The sequence below is a fragment of the Fistularia commersonii genome, chromosome 11 (genome assembly GCF_037954325.1).
Source record: "Fistularia commersonii isolate RoL2024-O1a breed Wild chromosome 11, RoL_Fcom_v1.0, whole genome shotgun sequence".
NCBI lineage: Eukaryota > Metazoa > Chordata > Actinopteri > Syngnathiformes > Fistulariidae > Fistularia > Fistularia commersonii.
In genome coordinates this window covers 2315143-2332963 of record NC_141294.1, presented here as the reverse complement: position 1 = coordinate 2332963, position 17821 = coordinate 2315143, and the positions used below count along the sequence as shown (strand labels likewise).

General features: G+C 40.5%; 1 protein-coding gene across 1 annotated transcript in view; it reads right to left on the bottom strand.

The window, feature by feature from the left end:
* triob (trio Rho guanine nucleotide exchange factor b) overlaps positions 1 to 17821 on the bottom strand; it is a 124059-nt gene that overhangs the window by 51975 nt on the left and 54263 nt on the right. Inside the window, exons 7-15 of the mRNA XM_086156040.1 lie at positions 16973 to 17443; positions 15442 to 15564; positions 10515 to 10706; positions 6800 to 6931; positions 4835 to 5065; positions 3006 to 3128; positions 2739 to 2930; positions 1307 to 1476; positions 260 to 434 (exon numbers count right to left, since the gene is read on the bottom strand). Of these exons, the coding sequence (XP_086012166.1) occupies positions 260 to 434; positions 1307 to 1476; positions 2739 to 2930; positions 3006 to 3128; positions 4835 to 5065; positions 6800 to 6931; positions 10515 to 10706; positions 15442 to 15564; positions 16973 to 17443 (1809 nt within the window). The remainder of the gene's footprint in view (positions 1 to 259; positions 435 to 1306; positions 1477 to 2738; positions 2931 to 3005; positions 3129 to 4834; positions 5066 to 6799; positions 6932 to 10514; positions 10707 to 15441; positions 15565 to 16972; positions 17444 to 17821) is intronic.

Sequence of the window (17821 nt, the reverse complement as noted above, 5' to 3'; positions counted from 1 at the left end):
ATTATTCACTACTTTATTCTTTATTTCTACATAAAGCTCTTTTTGTTTCGTCACCATTTTAAGCAGGAGCTGCTTTCAATAAAAAGCAATTAGGGATCAATAAAAATATTCTAATTCTGATGAACCATCTAGCATGAATTATCTTTTTCCTTTGTCTGGGAAAAACAAAAACAAACTCACTTTCTGATACCCCGCAACTCTCTTTTTTTGGGGCGTTCTCTGCAACATGTGGGATGAAAAACATTCACCCGCTACTTACATCAATGGCATCCCTCTCAAAGATGCGGAGCTGCAGGAAAAGCTCCAGCTTGATCTTCCTCTCCTGGAACAGTTCCTCCATTTGGCCCTGAGCCTCATCCAGCTGCTGCAGCACGCTCTCAATATGAGCCATGGAGCTGTTGTGGGGAGTTTTGTTGCTAGAGATGGCTGAGTCTCTGCCGGTATATATATATAAAAAAAAAAAAAAATTGATAAATAAAAATCCCGATATAGGTAATGATTTTGAAAGCAATTTAGAATGAACGGCCAAAAACTCTATTGAAAAATACATAAATCTGCATGGCTGTTTTCATTCGTTTTGGTCATTTGGAGTTTGTTATTTTGAACGATTCACCGTTTTGACTTGGTAAATACAGCCTGATCCAAGAGTGCCTGTTCATAGCCTGGGTTCGAATCGGTGAGTCCGTTTTGGGGGTTCGGCGGAGGCCACTAACATCCGACTCGCGATATAATTCGTGATGACGCGCTTGGCTAACACCGGCTGCAGGCGATCGTGCACATAGCTTGGCCGAATTGTGCTACAGGGATTTTGGTTGCGATGGTACGTTGCGTGATTTTATTCTTAATATTTTAGGATAATAGGGGAAATTCCTTTGTCACAGCAGCATAACAGTTATGTCCCAAAAAAAAAAAAAAAAAAATGAAAAAAAAAAGATTATAAATATATAAATATAAATCGAGACAGAAATAGCAAGACAAAATCCCTTCATGGTAATTATGTCGAGCAAAAAAAATAAAATATGCACAATATGGATCTACATATTGAACTGCATGATTTGCCAAGTTGAGCAATTCTAGTCCAGCAACGGCAAGTCAACACTTCTTTATTCCTTCCTATTCATCATGAAGTTTTAGTTTGAAAATCCTGTTTTGCGTGACGTTGATCCACGGTTCATTTTGTGCACCGGTAAAACATTTACCTATGTCTTGAATTTGAAAAAAAAAAAAAAAAAAAAATCCAATAAAGCAGGGTTCGGTGAATGCGCGTATGAAACTGTTGGGGTTCAGCACCTCCAACAAGATTTACCTGAGCTGCTGTATGAGATCCTCCCCCTCTTTAATGACATTGACGGTGGCCTGCAGGGTCGTCTGCTGCTGCTGCCCGAATCGTTTGATCAGATCCTGGACGGCTTCGACGGACTCGGCGTAAACGTCATCCAACAGCTCTTTCTGAAGCTCCTCCAACCAGGTCCACAGCTAGAGGGGATCGACGGCGAAGGCGGATCAGTCAAAAGGGTGGGAAATACTGGAAGTATTGAGTTGTGTTACAGATCTGCAGAGCGCAGCGAGACAAACGCGGTTTTAAGAATCGACGCACGACCCGCCGATATCCACGACGGTCATCTTTGATTCGCCATCTGGGTGAGTTGGCTAAAGTCGGCTTGCACTTTAGGAATCGAGAGCATTATCGACTCGGAGGCCAAATATGCAAAGGCCGGCTGACGGAGCGGCCAAGGAGTCTTTAATGGGACTTTAAGCGAGTTTATTTTGGGTGAGGCTGAACAAGCCCTCTGACAGTTTTCATTGGTTACTCATCGAAGCGTCATTCTAAGTCAGAGACTTTTTCCAGGACACTTAAATTGTTTTTGTAATAATCGAGTTGGCATGAGCGACTGGAATACACTAATATGTTCCTCTCTGCTGAGAAGAGGAGCGGCGTTTATTCGGCCTGTAGCTATTGATTTTATTTTTTTTTCCCTCCCAAGGCGATAACTGCATCAACTTATGAGATAATCACAAGACACTATTTTTGTGTCTTGTCAGGAGGACAATAAATAACAAAAAAAATTAAAATGATAATAAAAAATATATAAATACATAATAAAATAAATTAAAAAATATTAAAATAAATAAAAAATAAATGATTGTTTACTATAAAATAACGCATTTTAATTTTTTCAACCAAACTCATTTTAATCTTTAATATTAATGTGATTAATAACACGCTTCGGGCGTTGTCATACGCTACGGGGATCTCTGATGGGAAAACACGTAAATGTAAGTCCATATTTTTGTGTTTGCTCTCAAAAAGTTATTTTATTGTTCAATAATGATAAAATAACAAGACATGCCAGCCGTGTTCATCCTACATTTAATGTTTGCTAACTTTTAATTTAATGCCTTTTTAAATACATTTTGCAAAGACCAGAAGCCAGTGGGTTTTTTTCCCAAAATTATAACGTAAATTATAATGTTTTTTTTTTTGTTTTGTTTTTTTGTAATAACTCCCTCCATGTGTGTAAGTGTTTATGCCTAAATGTATTTAGGCATAAACACTTACACACATGGAGGGAGTTAAATGTATTTAATGTATGTATAATGTATAAATTTAATCTGAACAGCATTACTACTCTGACAGACATAGCATAAGAATTCACGTTCACTTGTTCACAAGAATTCGAATGAGGGAACTCATACGCCGACACGAAAGAGACACACACACACACACACACACACACCTCTTTGACATGTGTGTGAAAGGCCACGGACATGTCCAGCAGGACTTTGCGCTGCTCCACACGTCGCACAAAGTCTTGGATGCGATCTTCGAGCTGGTGCGCAGCCTGGTAAATTTCCTCCGGGTCACACTCTCCAGTCTGAGCCAACTGCTCCGCCGCCTCCAGCAGCTTGTCAGCGTTGGTGTAGGTGTTCTGAAAAATAATAAATAGAAAAAATAAAAGTAAAGCGCCCCCTTAGACGATAACCGACGGACGGTCCGAGCTTACCTGTGCGACCTCCTCAAAATCTTCATGTCTCTTCTGCAGAGCCCGGGCTCTGTGCAGGGATTTCCCGACACCGGTGTGTTTGCTGAGGAAGGCCTCGCCGTGATTTTCTATCCAGTCCAACACCTTGAAACACAAACACACACGCAAGGTTTCTACGAAAACCTTCGAGAAAGCGGCCTCGCTTGCCACCAGTAGGGGGCGTAATCGACTGCGCTGGGATATAATTTTTTATTTTATTTTTTTCTCTCTCTTGGTCTCTTTGCATCTTAGCTTCCCATCAATTTTTGCTAAATAATGATAATAGTAATAATAGTAATAACAATATATAATATTATTATATAATTATTATATATTATTATTACTATAATAACGAAATATAATAATAATAATAAGATTATTGTTGTTATTATTATTATTATTATAGTAATAATATATGATATATAATATATGTAAATTATATATAAATATATAATAATAACAATAATAATAATAATGGGAGAGAGAGAGAGAATGAGAACAACTTTATTTATCCCAAAGGAAATTGTTGTGCCAGAGTTTCAAGCAAAAACATAACAATAGATGATAGTAGGAAGGAGGGAGAATAAGAAATACAATAAGATATAAAGTGTCAAGGTTAAGGCTATCAAGCCTTATTATCAATAATAATAATAATATATATTAAATATAAATTATGTATAATAATAATAATTATTATTATACATAATTTATATATAATTTATTTATATATATATATTAATATATTAATATTGTATATTATTATTATTAATATATATAATAATATAATATACATGCAGAGAAATTGACAATAAAACTGACTTAGAAATGGAGGAAACTGATGAGTTAATAACAATAATAGCAATAATAGCAATAATAATAATAACAATAATAATAATAATGATAATAATTATTATTATTATTAGTAGTAGTAGTAATAGTAGTAGTAGTAGTATTATACCAACAGCACTAATAATAATAATAATAATAATTATTATTATTATTATTATTATTATTATTATTATAAAAAGCCAAGCAAAATGCATCAACAAGCCCGCAATGCATCCGGTTTCTATTCACCAAATGATGTATTTGACAGATGGCGTGACATTACATGCTACTTGTTTCATCATGGGGATTTTTATGTTGCTTTGCAGCCTTGGAGAATGTTTTGATGGGACAAATGCACAAACACCATGTCCTCCACATATTATGTGGCAGTAAACTGCATTGCCATGGAAACCACTACCAAGAGAAATGGGTAGTGAAAGATAAAAAAAAAAAAAAAAAAAGAGCGGAAAGGAAAAGATAGATGCATGCAGATGAGGGAAGACGGAGAGAGAGAAGGAGGCGGGCGGAGAAAAGTTCATGCCCAAAGGGTGGAAACAAAGACAAGGCACAGAAAGCAGGCTTGGTTTAGATCTGAGGGCTCTGCCGGCGAGATGATCCCTGGAGGATCCCAGCGAGAGGATTCCCTCCGCAGACACAATCTCCCGCCATGAAAACCAAGAAGGAAACAAGGAAGACTTTGAAGCAACCGGTGCTGATAATACCGAATCCCAAATATCTCGCTCTTCTCATCCCGTGTTGAAAAATTCCCGGAACATCACTCGGCATCTACCGTGGATTTTATGGATTGTAACAAACGGTATTCAATGCGGAATAGAAACTCCGATTTTGATGATTTCGCATTGCGTTTTACACATTGAACGGAAAACGCTCGTGCGGCCAGTAAGGTGAGGAAGCGGCGTTTAGATTTCTAATGTCGGATCGGATCCTCGCGCTCGGCGTGAACGTCATCGACCAGCTCTTACCTGCTGAACGTCCTGTTGAAAAACACACAGCTGCAGACGCTGGTGCAGGCGGACTTTGCGATGCTGCCAGATGTTTTCCAGCTGCCTCTGATGATGCAGCACCTCGTGTATGATGTCCAGGACATGGTGCACCGCTTTGGAGTAGTTGGCCGACGCCATCAACGAATCCGCGCTGCCGGGGGTCAGAGGTCGCTGCAGTTTGTCCAACAGAGACTTCCCATCTTGGCTAACCTGTAAAAGAGCATTGAATATTTTAAACCAGTGTTTCCAAACTGTTTTTGAGCCACGGCACATACTTTACATTTGAAAAATCACACGGCACACCATCAAATAAATATGTCAAAAACATTTTTTAACGAGTTAGAATGAAACGCGTCTCTATTTACTGAGTGTGAAATCTAATATATCTAATATCTGTAGATTCGTCAAGTTGCAATGCTAATTCCCACTGATGTGCAACTTTTCCAGAACACTTTTTTGCAATATCCCAAGAGATGTCATCAATATGTCTGGAAATGGTATTATTTGAGAGAACTCGGACTATTTCTTCATCAACGCCAGAGCTGAGCATTTCTTCTACAATGATTTTGCCGGCAGGTAGTATTAATGTTTTGCTGTTTGGATTTAGAGATGAGTTCAGCAACTTTACAGCTGCTTTCACTGCTTTCTCACTCGTCTTGGTAGTTTTCAACAACGCTGCCTGCTTGTTTACGCAGATACAAGTACCGTCATTTCCGGACGATAAGCCGCGACTTTTCTCACGTAAACAACGATGCGGCTAATATATGGACTCTGGGTGGGGGGACGCTAACGAGCTTCACGCCGCTAAAACGTTTATCCTCGTCACATCGGACCGATGAAATGACCGGGAAATTCTGAGTCCGTTCAACTCCGACATCGAAGTAGACGACTTTGACGGTTTTAGTGCGCAGGAGGAAGCCCGAGATAGCGATCGGCTAGCCGGTGCGGCTTATATTGAGGTGCGCCTAATAGTCTGGAAATTACGGTACTTTTTATCTTAAAAGGTATCACAGAAAGCGTCACTAATCACTCTGATACACAGATGCACAGGTTAATTCACTATCCGTTGCCATCCAATAGGCACGCTGCCCACATGGATATAGGAAGACACATTATTTGCATTGGATAAATAATTTTCAGACCAATCAGGTGAAAGTGGGCATTTTTCCACGGCGCACCTGATGTTCTCTCACAAACACTAATGTGCCGCGGCACAGTGGTTGGGAAACACTGTTTCAAACGACGTTCGAGACATTGGATGGTCTCAAGCCCCGATTGTTATGATTATTAGAGTCCGTCAGTGAATAATAGGGTCGGGAACAATGCGCCGCTTATCTTTGCAAAAGTAAATAATAGGAACCAAGATCAGCGTGTTGCGCTTTTGTATTTTTAGCCAACTTGCATTCATATTCTTGCAGATGTTCAGCGAAACTTTTTCCAAACATGAGCTTTCGCAAACGCAAACAGTGAAGATGGATCATCCGTCCCGTTCATTTTCCATTCACATCGTTTTCGTGCTTCAATTCTAAAAAACACACACCCTGAAAGTTTGCCCGATCATTTTGCAGGTGAATAATAAACCGGCCTGTTATTTTCTGGGCGCTTAGTCAATAAAACAAATGAAAACTTTGCAACTCTGCGACAGGGTTAAATGCACGTACTGATAAGATAAGATAAGATAAGATAAGATAAGATAAGATAAGAACAACTTTATTGATCCCAAAGGAAATTGTTGTGCCAGAGTTACAGAAAATATAACAGTAATAAATAATAAAAAGAAAAAGGCAGAATTAGAAATAAAAATAAACTATAAAGTGTCTCAGTGAAACTATAAAGTGTCTTAGTAAATCTCAGTGAAACTATAAAGTGTCTTAGTAAAGGCAATCTTTGGAGGCTATCGATGTCCACAAGTGTGCACGTGTCCGTCCGAATGCGTGCACTGACCTCGGAGTAGGCGGTAGAAATGTGCTCATACAAGCCCTGGTGGTGGTGGATGGTGTCTTCCAGATCCTGGAGTTCAGAGGGCAGCTCTCCTTCGCCGCAGGCCTTGCACCAGGGCTCCACCTTACTCATGTACTGCGGAGGGACGGAAACACAAGGATTAACACGTTCTGAATCTATCCAGGGCTTTTTGACGAATACATTTTGAGAAGGAATGATTATTGCCATTATTTGTGGACACATTTACTCTAAACACATCTGGCTTTTCAACACGGCAAATACAGAGATCCCTCGCTATAACGCGGTTTACTTTTCACGGTTTCGCTACTTCACGGATTTGCATCGAGCATTGTGTTCTGCATTCTGAGAAAGATCAGGTAACTGATTCCCTTCTTTTTTCTGCACGCCTCTTGTTGGATATATGATGTCATTTGGGCATTTTATCATTATAACATTATCTTCACTAGTTTTCGAGAGCCGACCCAAGAAACCAAGATAACTTATCGAATATACAGTGATCCCTCGCTATAACGCGGTTTGCTTTTCACGGTTTCGCTACTTCACGGATTTGCATCGTGCATCGTGTTCTGCATTCTGATTGGCTAAAAAGTCACTCCGCTTCTTCTCTACCTGTGCGTCAATAACGTTGCAGTTTAATATGTACACGTACGTAAAACAGCTTGCCGAATTCACATGACGTGCCTGCAAATTCTCTTGCAATTTCGAGTTTCTCTAAAACCCATAATATTGACAAAACGCTCTGGAGCGACAAAAGGGCCCAAAAGGCAGCGGAAGATGCTATCTATGGCAGATAAAGTTAAACTTCTGGACATGCTAAGGGAAGGTAAAAGCTATGCGGCTGTAGGTCGGCATTACGGAATGAATGAATCTTCCCTTCGTTCCATAAAGAAGGAAGAAAAAAACATAAGGACGACAGCAGCGATAAGTTTTAACAAGGATGCAAAAAGGGTTGCAACTGTCCGCAATTTTTTTCATAATCATTTTTAATTTTCTCCCGTTTAATCCAATTACTCGGGTCGCGGTGGGCGGAGCTAATCTCTGCAATTTGAAGCCTTCTGTTCACATTGATGATTAAAATTATTATTTGACAGCACAGAAGTTATTTGTTGAAAAAATCGTTTCTAAAGTACAGTACTTTTATTTTTGAAACAAATGACTGAGCCTGTAAAATGGTTTGTTCTTTCTTTTCAATTTATAACAGAGTATTTGATTGTATAATAATTGTAAAAAAAAATAAAGGTTTCTACTTCACAGATTTTGCCTCACGGGTTCTTTATGGAACGTAACCCCCGCTAAAAACAAGGGTTTACTGTATACGATGTGCATCTGCACTTCGGCGCACCAACGCGTGCTGAGACGAGCCGGGATATCAAAAAAACTACAGCTTCTTCCTGTTAAAGCCGTCAACTATATAAAATGTTACCGTCCGAAAACAGATTTCCATGCTATTAGTTTGACATACAGCACGCGGACGCATTACGGCGTGACGGCCATGTAGTGCGACCGCACGCGTGATCGTGGGACTTTTCCATATGTTCCGTGTCAAAAGTTCAGAGATGCTTTCATACAATATTCACGGTCTGAGTAACAGCTGGAACAAGGGGGGACGAGGAGGGGAAGGAAATTAGCTTTGCGCATCTGGATCCTCTCTCTACGTTGCAAACAATGCGGGAAACCGATACGGAGGCCGACACCGAGGGCGTAGACGCGGCGATGAGCAGAATGAAGAATCCTTGGTGTTTCAACACACCGAGCAGGATGTTAGAAATCATGGCTGGCTGTTGCGGACGGCGCTATTTATTTGGGGGAAGCGACGCCGACAGACTAAACAAGTTGATGATGGAAGAAAAGAGAGTTGATTAGCAAGAAACTTCTTGAAGAAGTGGAAAAAAAAAGCGATATCCAGTCAAGATAGTGCGGACGCCGCCCGGCTAATACTCAGCTCACACCGAAAGATTTAAGCTCGCGGACGAAAAACTGAAAGTCAGAAGGAAATCTGAGGAGTTTTACGGTGCGCTACCATCTGGATGAAGATAAACTTTACTGATCCCCAGCAGCGTAACAGTTATAATGTCAAAAATAAATATGAACGTAAATAGAGACAGAAGATAGCAAGACTTCCATGAATAAATAGACAGAAGAGAGAACAACATCAGGGATAGTGATGGACAACAGTCAGGGTGAAAAATACACAACCGGAACTAAATGACAATATAAATAGAGTAACAATAGCGATGACAAGGATAAAAGAAACAAAAATAGGCAGGATGCGTGCAGGCCGGGACCAACGGGGAGAAGAAAGACGGCAGATTTCGGGCGAAGTTGTGAAAGCACAGATGCACCGCCGGCCGCTCAGAGTTCTCCAGTCTGATGGCCGAGGACACAAAGGAGCGTCGGAAGCGTCGGGTTCTGCACCGGTGGGCCGAAGGAGCCGCAAGGAAACCGTCCAGGAAACCTCCCGGTCTGTCCTTCACCCTCTCCTCAGTCTCCTCAACATCCTGCTCTGACCCTTCCTGTAGAGTTCTGTTCCAAGGAGTTCACTATCTCCAACTCTTCACCCTCGTCTTGTCCAAGTTGACATTTTCGAAAGTGTCCGATATTATCGCAAGCGTTTCGGTCTTTAGATGAGCCAGTAGATGAGCTCCCGGTTGACAAACCTGGTCCACGAACGCTCGCCAGAGATGTTATTTTTTCGTGTTACGGCTGAAAGGGAAGTGGGAAGGACGTCCCGATCGCCTCGGACCGTCCGGAAAGGGAGCGGACGGTGACTCGTACGATGTCAAGTCTCCACGACCGAGTGGAGAAGGAAAAGTGATGGACTAAAATAGCGGGAGGCTTTGAGATTATCCGGTGAAAACACTGAATTTTGGGGGAAAAAAAATGCTGAAGAATCTAGTTGTGACCCGGCAAACATTCGCAGTGTTTTTAGACGATGCGACCAGGTGCGAGTTTCCGCGAGTCTTTTTCCAAGTCTTCCGATGCTCACGAGACCCGAAACCGGCAACGATTCTCTACTTTACATCAAACTCAACCCAAAAGGGCTCATGTTACACCTCTGTTCATCCAGTAGCTGCCAGGATCAAGCACAAGGTCCTGACCCTGGCATTCAAAACCACCTCAGGAACAGGTCCAGCATATCTGAACCAAATGATAAGACCTTACGTTCCCGGCAGAGAGCTGCGTTCCTCTAATACAAACCTACTAGCAGTACCTTCTGCTCGCTCTAAGCGATCTCAGGCAAAACTGTTCTCAGTTCTACTACCTCAGTGGTGGAACAAAGTCCCAGAAGCAACAAGACTAGCATCATCTCTCTCAACCTTCAAGAAACAGGTAAAAATGTTTCTCTTTCAGGACTTTTTTTATTGCGCTGATGCCCCAGATCAGGTTGGCAGCAAGTTAGGCTATGCAGTGTGTGTGTGTGTGTGTGCGTTTGTGTGTCTCTGTCCATAAAAAAAAAAAAAAAAAACCCTCACTAACCCAAGCTTAATGTTCTGTATATTTCCTGTGCATCGTGTATTTGCAAGTGTATTTGCAGTCCCTATGTCCTCTATTGTAAGTCACTTTGGATAAAAGCGTCTGCCAAATGCAATGTAATGTAATGTAATGTAATATAATGTAATATAATGTAAACTGGGCCTCAAAACGAATGAAATTGTGTCCATCTCGACTGTCATTGCTTCTATCCCTGCGTATTTACCTGATCTGCTTTCTGGTGGAAGCTGGCCGACATCTCCAGCAGGGTGCTGCGCTCGTCCAGTGCCGCTGCGAAGGCCTTCCACTCCTGCTCCAGCTGGCCCGAAATCTGTTGGATCTGCTGGGAGGCGTAGTGACCGGACTCCAGGAGCCGGTTCCCCACCGACATGATTCGATTGATGTTCACGTACACGTTCTGTGTTTACGGGAAAAACGAGGAGGAGGAGACAACAGAAAGCGTGAACCCATCTTTAATAATCCCATATCAGAAACAGTTGGTTCATACATGATTGATGCATTTTTTTTTTTTTTTTTTTAATAAAAATCAGCTGTTCTTTGTTTCTTTTTTATGTCGGCGGGTGCACGGGGAGACTATGAATACGTACATAATAAGGCTGTGTGTTTTCTCACTCGTGGAAACATAAAGAGCAAAGGACGCGAGCCAAGATTGAGTCACAAACACGGTTTTCTTAGTAATACTAATATTTAAGTATCCTGCCCAGATAAACTAACAGTCTGCCAGGTAAAATACTGTTAGGATTGACTAGATTTCTCCAAGGTAATAAAAGAATATTTATGAAATATACAGTCCTCTCCAAAATTGTATTTATCCACAGTGGAGCGGCATGGAGGGGGGAAGTCTCACACTCCAATACATACACTCACATATGCAGACGCCCTTTGTCCACCATTGTGTGTGTTAATGTGGAAATCTCCTGAGACAAATCCACAGGAGGATAATAAAAGTATGCAATAAACCCTTAATCTTTCAGCCTTTTTTTTTTTTTTTTTTTTTAATACAGGCCTCCAAGCTGTTTGGTGTAGATAGGCACAGATCATCAAACACCAATTAACAACTGTGTTAGCGGCCTCTTATTATTCTATCCAATTACTGCTCCCGGTGCCTATAATTGTTCTTACTTTGTTTGTCTGAATCACAACAGGATGCAGGAAGATGCGGCTCCACGAGCTGAAGCCCTTAAATAGAGGAAGCGTCTTGGGCAGAGCCGTTCCTGCGACTCAAATTGCAGGCTTTCAGAAGGACAACACGGCTTTTTTTTTTGCATCTGCCATGTCCTTTGTTTAACCTCCGAGGCTCGGAGGTGGTGTGTGAGGGGAGTCTTCTGGTGTTTGGGTTTGAAATGCCTTATTTTTTTTTTAAACAAGTAAAATAAAACAAAACACCCTTCAAAAAAAAAAAAAAAAAAAAATCACAATAATGAGATTTCAGCTGCACTGAAACAAGGTTTAAGTTGACATGGAGACAAAAGCGGCTCATATGAGAATTTTAAAGTCTCTTGGAAGTATAGCTGGAGGGGAATTTCGGATGGCATGGGCGCGCGCGCACACACACACACACACACACACACACACACGACTGAGTTACAGAGAAGGTCTCCTCGACCATCTGCAGGACATTACGCATCAGATTAAATAACAAGAGGCCGGACCCGTCAAACACGGGAGGTAAAGACTTAATGGAAAACGGATGGAGGAAAGCGGGGTGGGGCTGCGTTGAGAAGACAGAATTCTTAACTTAAAATGGACGAGGGCAGAGGGAAAGTCAAACAGCGGAGGGCAGAGGAGGGAAAAGAAAGGAAGTAAACATTGACCAAAAAAAAAAACAAAAAAAAAAAAACAACAACTTGATATGCAGAAAATAGAGCTCTTCTGCTCTCTCTTGTCCCTGTTCTAAAATGTTTCATAATTTGAAATTAAAATTCACTTTGTGAAGGCAAACAAGCTGACATTGTCGCTGCTATTGTTCATGAGCCATATGTCCCTATGCAGTCATGTAAGCAACAGGAAAGGGAAACAACACTTCCTGTGGAAGAATGGGTGGAGGGGCCAATGGTCACACTGAATATGCGCAAATGTGTGTGCAGTTTGCTCGTGTGTGTGTTCGTTTACGCACGGTGACTTCCAGCTGTCTCTCTAAAGCAGACCTGGGCATTTTACGGCCCGCGGGTCACATGCGACCCCGCCAAACTATTTTTTTTTTTTTTTTTTTTTAATAAGGATTTTCAATCCATATTGAGTTTAGAAACTCCTCATTTTTTCCTTTTTTTTGAATTTCGTACCGATGATTCCATACAAAATAATGTCGGTACATTAAACAAAATAAAAATTGCAATTTAAATATTGACATTTTTTGGCATTTTATTTTTATTTCATTTTGGCATTTTATTGAAATAAAAAAAAAAATATTTATATAAAAAAATGAAATAAAAAATGTAAATATTCAAATTGCAATTTTTATTTCGTTTGTTTATGATTTTAAAGTTGAAATAAAAAAAATATATACAAATGAAATAAAAAATGTAAATATTTAAAATGCAATCTTTATTTTGTGTGTTTACTAAGCTGAAATAAAAAAAAATATTATGTATAAAATGAAATAAAAAATGTAAATATTTAAATTGGTTGTTTGGTACTGGTTGTTTACTTTAAAATCATGAATGAAATGAAAAATGTAAATATTTAAATTGCAATTTTTATTTTATTCAATTTACATGATACCTAGTTGGACCGTGCATAAAAATAAAATAATGTGCCAGCGCTTCCCCTTGACTCCCGAGCCCAGGTTACTCATTGTGCACGGCTCAACTTCCGCCTATGAGACTTCACTTTTTCCACAATAATTAAAGTTCTCCACCGCTGTACCAAACTTTTTTTTGACTTCATCCAATATCTGATATTGAAAGGATATTGATATTGGGATATTGAAAGAGACTGACGATTCCAGCTCTGCTGTTGAAACAAGATACAGGAAACGTTCCCTACCTCGTGCTATAACCCTATATAATAACTCTCTATAATCAGTTACTGCGCTAATTTGCTTATTATTTATTTCTGTATATTAGTAAATATATAATATGTAAAAAAGGTAAAATATTTACTGTAAAATCAGAAAATCCTTTTTTTTCCCCCTTAATCTATATATTTATTTTAAAATTATACATTGCAATTTTACATTTCAGACTTATTTTTTACATGTATTTCTAGCTTGTCTTGTCCTTGCTTGTCCTGCTGCTGCAAAACACTTCCCCAAGCATGGGAAGTGCACATCTCATCACGTCATATCTGCTGCTGTTGAAGGAGATTCAACCCGCAGCTCCTCATTGGAACTAAATCCATATTTGCTAAAAGGAATGACAGTTACTCTGGATGGCCTTTTTCCATCGACAAAACATCTCCCAAAGACTGTCCCGCTTGACCGCAACCTACCTCGAATGTCCCAGTTAATGCTGTGGTCGCACCACGCAATGCATGCAGCGAAAAGTCTAAAACTCCAAATAATACAAGTCCAAGGTTCCTATGCTCATCAAATTCTTGCATTTTTAGCATTTTAAACACTACAAAATATGTTTTCTGCCCATCCAACACTTCCCCCTGCACCCTCTGACCCACACCATTAGCATCCTCAGCACCAAAACTCCAGAAGTCTTAGATTTGAGGGCGGTTTTGGTGTTTTTGAGAGAACACACCGAATGTCATCGTTTTTCAGTAGCCTAGTCTTGATTTCATCTTATGGATTCAAAAATCCACGTTACCTCCAAGAGCTGGAGAGAGATGCTGGATATTAAGGATGCCAATGAAACGGATGAAGAGAAATTGCAATTATATAGCGGGAAAAAAACAAAAACAAAGAAACAAACAGAAAAAAAAACACTTTTGGATGGTGTTATCTTTTAAATAAAAAAAATAAATAAATCAAAAATAAGCAAACTAAAGTAACCATGCAATTTTGCAGCAAAAAAAAAAAAAAAAAAAATCACAATTAACATGATTAACATTCACACTTTGGTCATAGATTTTCAATTTACATATCAATCCTAATTAAATGTTGATCTACCTAAGATGAGTCTTTTATTTTTTTTTGCAGATCAACTCTCAATGTTCCACACCAAGACTATATAAAATTAAAATGGATTGATTCATCTAGAAACGTTCAAATCGTCCAAACGAAACAAAGTTAAAGCCCCGTTTAATCCTGCGGGAAAACGGTTTGCTGGACGTTTCGATCGGAGGCGCTTGTCACCGTAAAACGTAAAAAAAGAAAGGAAAAACGATCGGGGGATTGATTATCCACGCGTTTCAAGGGAGCAAAGACACGAGATTTTTGATGAGAACCGACAGAGCGGAGCAGAATTAGACCACGGGGTCAGTACAGTATAATGTCCCGAGCTAAACTTATTAGCCCAGAGCGGAGCTTTGCAGAGCGGAGCTTGGGGAGGAGGGGCGGCGGAGAGGAGCAGCAGAGGGCAGCACGCGGCCTCGGGACGGGCCGATCGGCAATATGGGTCAATTATTGGGACGGCGCTGCGGAACGGAACAGCATGACAGGGACGAGGAAGGACGGGAAATATCAGGAGCGCAACGGTTAGCCCGCGAGAGACCAAGGGTTTGGGTGCAAAGAAAAGCTGTGTGTTGGTTCAGGAGTGGAAAAGAAAATGTTCTCAGTTCTACTACCTCAGTGGTGGAACAAACTTCCAGAAGCAACAAGACGAGCATCATCTATCTCAACCTTCAAGAAACAGGTAAAAACTGTTCTCTTTCAGGACTTTTTACTGCGCTGATGCCCCAGATCAGGTTAGGCAGCAAGTTAGGCTATGCAGTGTTTGTGTGTGTGTGTACGTTTGCGTATGTCTTTGTCAAAAAAAAACAAAAAAACCTCACTAACCCAAGCTTACTGTTCTGTATATTTCCTGTGCATCGTGTATTTGCAAGTGTATTTGCAGTCCCTATGTCCTCTATTGTAAGTCGCTTTGGATAAAAGCGTCTGCCAAATGCAATGTAATGTAATGTAACGTAAAAAGAGTGTGTGGTCTCGCCATGTTATTCTGAATGACGGTGATGATGATAGTTTGCGATGGCCGCCGATCCGCGTGGACTTTTCGCGCACGACCGAGACAAAACTGGAATCTTACCATGCAGTTCATGGCAAAGTGGTTGTGCTGGGTTTGCAGCTCCACCGCGTGCTGGTGGTTCCCTCCGATTTCAGTGTAGCTGGTGAGGAAAAGCCCCTTGTTGTGCATGATCCAGTCGAACATCTACACACAACGGGAGAAGAACATGTAGTTTATCGCATTGTAATTTATTGTAATTTACTGGAATCGCTCATCGCACCTCTGACATCTGGAGCAAAGTCATGTTAAAGCTACTCTGTAATAAGCAAGAAAGAAGGGAACAAGTTAAGTGTGTGTGTGTGTGTGTGTGTGTGTGTGTGTGTGCCTATTGTGCTCCACTTTTACTGCGTGTTTCCCTCCTCTCTCTACATGTTTGCTGTATGGAAAGGTTTGTTTAATTACAGCTCTGAGACGTCCCTGAGCAGCCCTCTGTTTGCCTCCAGCTCTCTGAGCTTCATACAACTACATTCTTCAACTCAACACATTTTACATGTGTGTGTGTGTGTGTGTGTGTCCAAGGAACTTGAAAGAAAACATTGAAAATAAACAGTTTTTTTTTTTTTTTAAAATGTATTCTGTGCACATTAAGAAAAACACAAAACAATTCTATGGTATAATCCCCCCCCAAAATCCCTCTGATCCGGCTCCCTTTGCCTTTCGAAAAGAATTTAAAAAGTATTTAATTAAAATGTATTTCATTTTACGCTGCTAATTTTTTTGGATGTCATTTTAAATTTGAATTTTCTAATTGTAACATCTAAATAAAACGTGTTAAAATATTTCATAAACGACTGCACGCGCCAGTTTAACCGCAGAGAGCGGACGCCATTTTTGGTTTGCTGACGATCATAAATACAAGAAGGGGCTTAAATAGACATGGAGTATTTTGCTTACAAGTAACCTTCAACCCGATGTCTTTTTTATCGGAGTTGTTTTGTTGCATGCAGAAATGTAATTTCTCTGCAGTTCATTAATTTAAAAAAAAAAAAAAAAAAAAGGGACACATTTCATTTATACATAGCATAAAGCCATGAAAACATTACATAAGAATAAGAACAACTTTAATTATCCCAAAGGAAATTGTTGTGCCAGAATTTCAAGTAAAACATAACACTAAATAATAGTAGGAAATTGTATAAACAGTATAAAAAAAGGGGGAGGAAAAAGAAATACAAAAAAACTATAAAGTGTCTCAGTGACAAGTCAAGGCTATAAAGTGTCTTAAGGTCTTAAGTACAAAAATTTTGAGATATGCAGTGTTAATTCATTGTATTAATTCATTCTTTTCTGTGGGGAAAACGGGGTCCGAATGGCTCTTTAAACGGTAAAAGTTCCCGATCCCTGACTTAATAACGCTAATACATTTATAATCTGGCCGCTGCAAATTAATCAAAGGAGTTAAATGGATTCATGTGATGTTTTCAAACGATAGCTAAAACTCCATGTACGTCGCACGCCCTGCTGTCTCCAGTTAGAACGGGAGGTAAATGTCAAATAAGCCATTAAATTGTTTCTTCATTCACGAAACAGAAAACAAGGAATGCGCGCTCACCTTTTCTGCGTCCTGCTCAAACAGGCGCAGCTGGAAACACTGGTCCAGTTTCAGCTTCCTCATGTGCCACAACTGCTGCAGATTCTGACGCGTCCCGTGGAGCTTATCCAGCAGGCTGGTCACTTTGGCCACCAGGTTGTGAGCATCTGCGTGCGCGTGGAATCCATGATGGTGGTCGTTGGCGTCTCCGCCGGCTCCGGCCGTACGGTTGCCGTAGCCGCTTTCGCCGGAGCTCCCGGCGCCGGCGGCCTGCGACTGCAGCCTCTGCAGCAGCCGTCGCCCCTGCGAGTCCAGCTCCTCCACCGAGGCTTTGGTGGCCCTTTTCTTCAGCGCGGCGTGCTCTTCCATGAGCCGGCGAGCGCCTTCCAGGTCCCGAGGGAGGTCGCGCTGTGACAGCGTTTCCTGCAGCTCCTCCAGGCGCGCCAGAGCTCGCGCGGCGTCGCTGGCGAAGGTCTCGAATGAGAGCCGCACCTGTAGTTAATCAGATGAACGCGACGTTTGTTTGTTTTTTTAAAATACAGAATTTCAGCTCAGTATCAACGTGCGTTTGTTAATTTCCACCTGAACCATGATGCAGTTCTACTAATTAAAGTGAATGACTGAATATTAAATATATGATCCCAGGTTTGGGAAATCTTTGAGCAGCAGCAGCAAATACATACAAGGACAAGACCATGATAAGCCATCTAAAAATAAGTAAAAAAATAAATGAAAAAAAAAAAAAAAATCCTGAAGTGTTAAAGTACAAGGTATAAACTTCAAATAAATAAGTAAATGTTTAGCAGCAACACGACTAAAAAATACATGTAAAATAAAAAAAAAGGAAATAAACTCTGAAGTGTAAAAGTA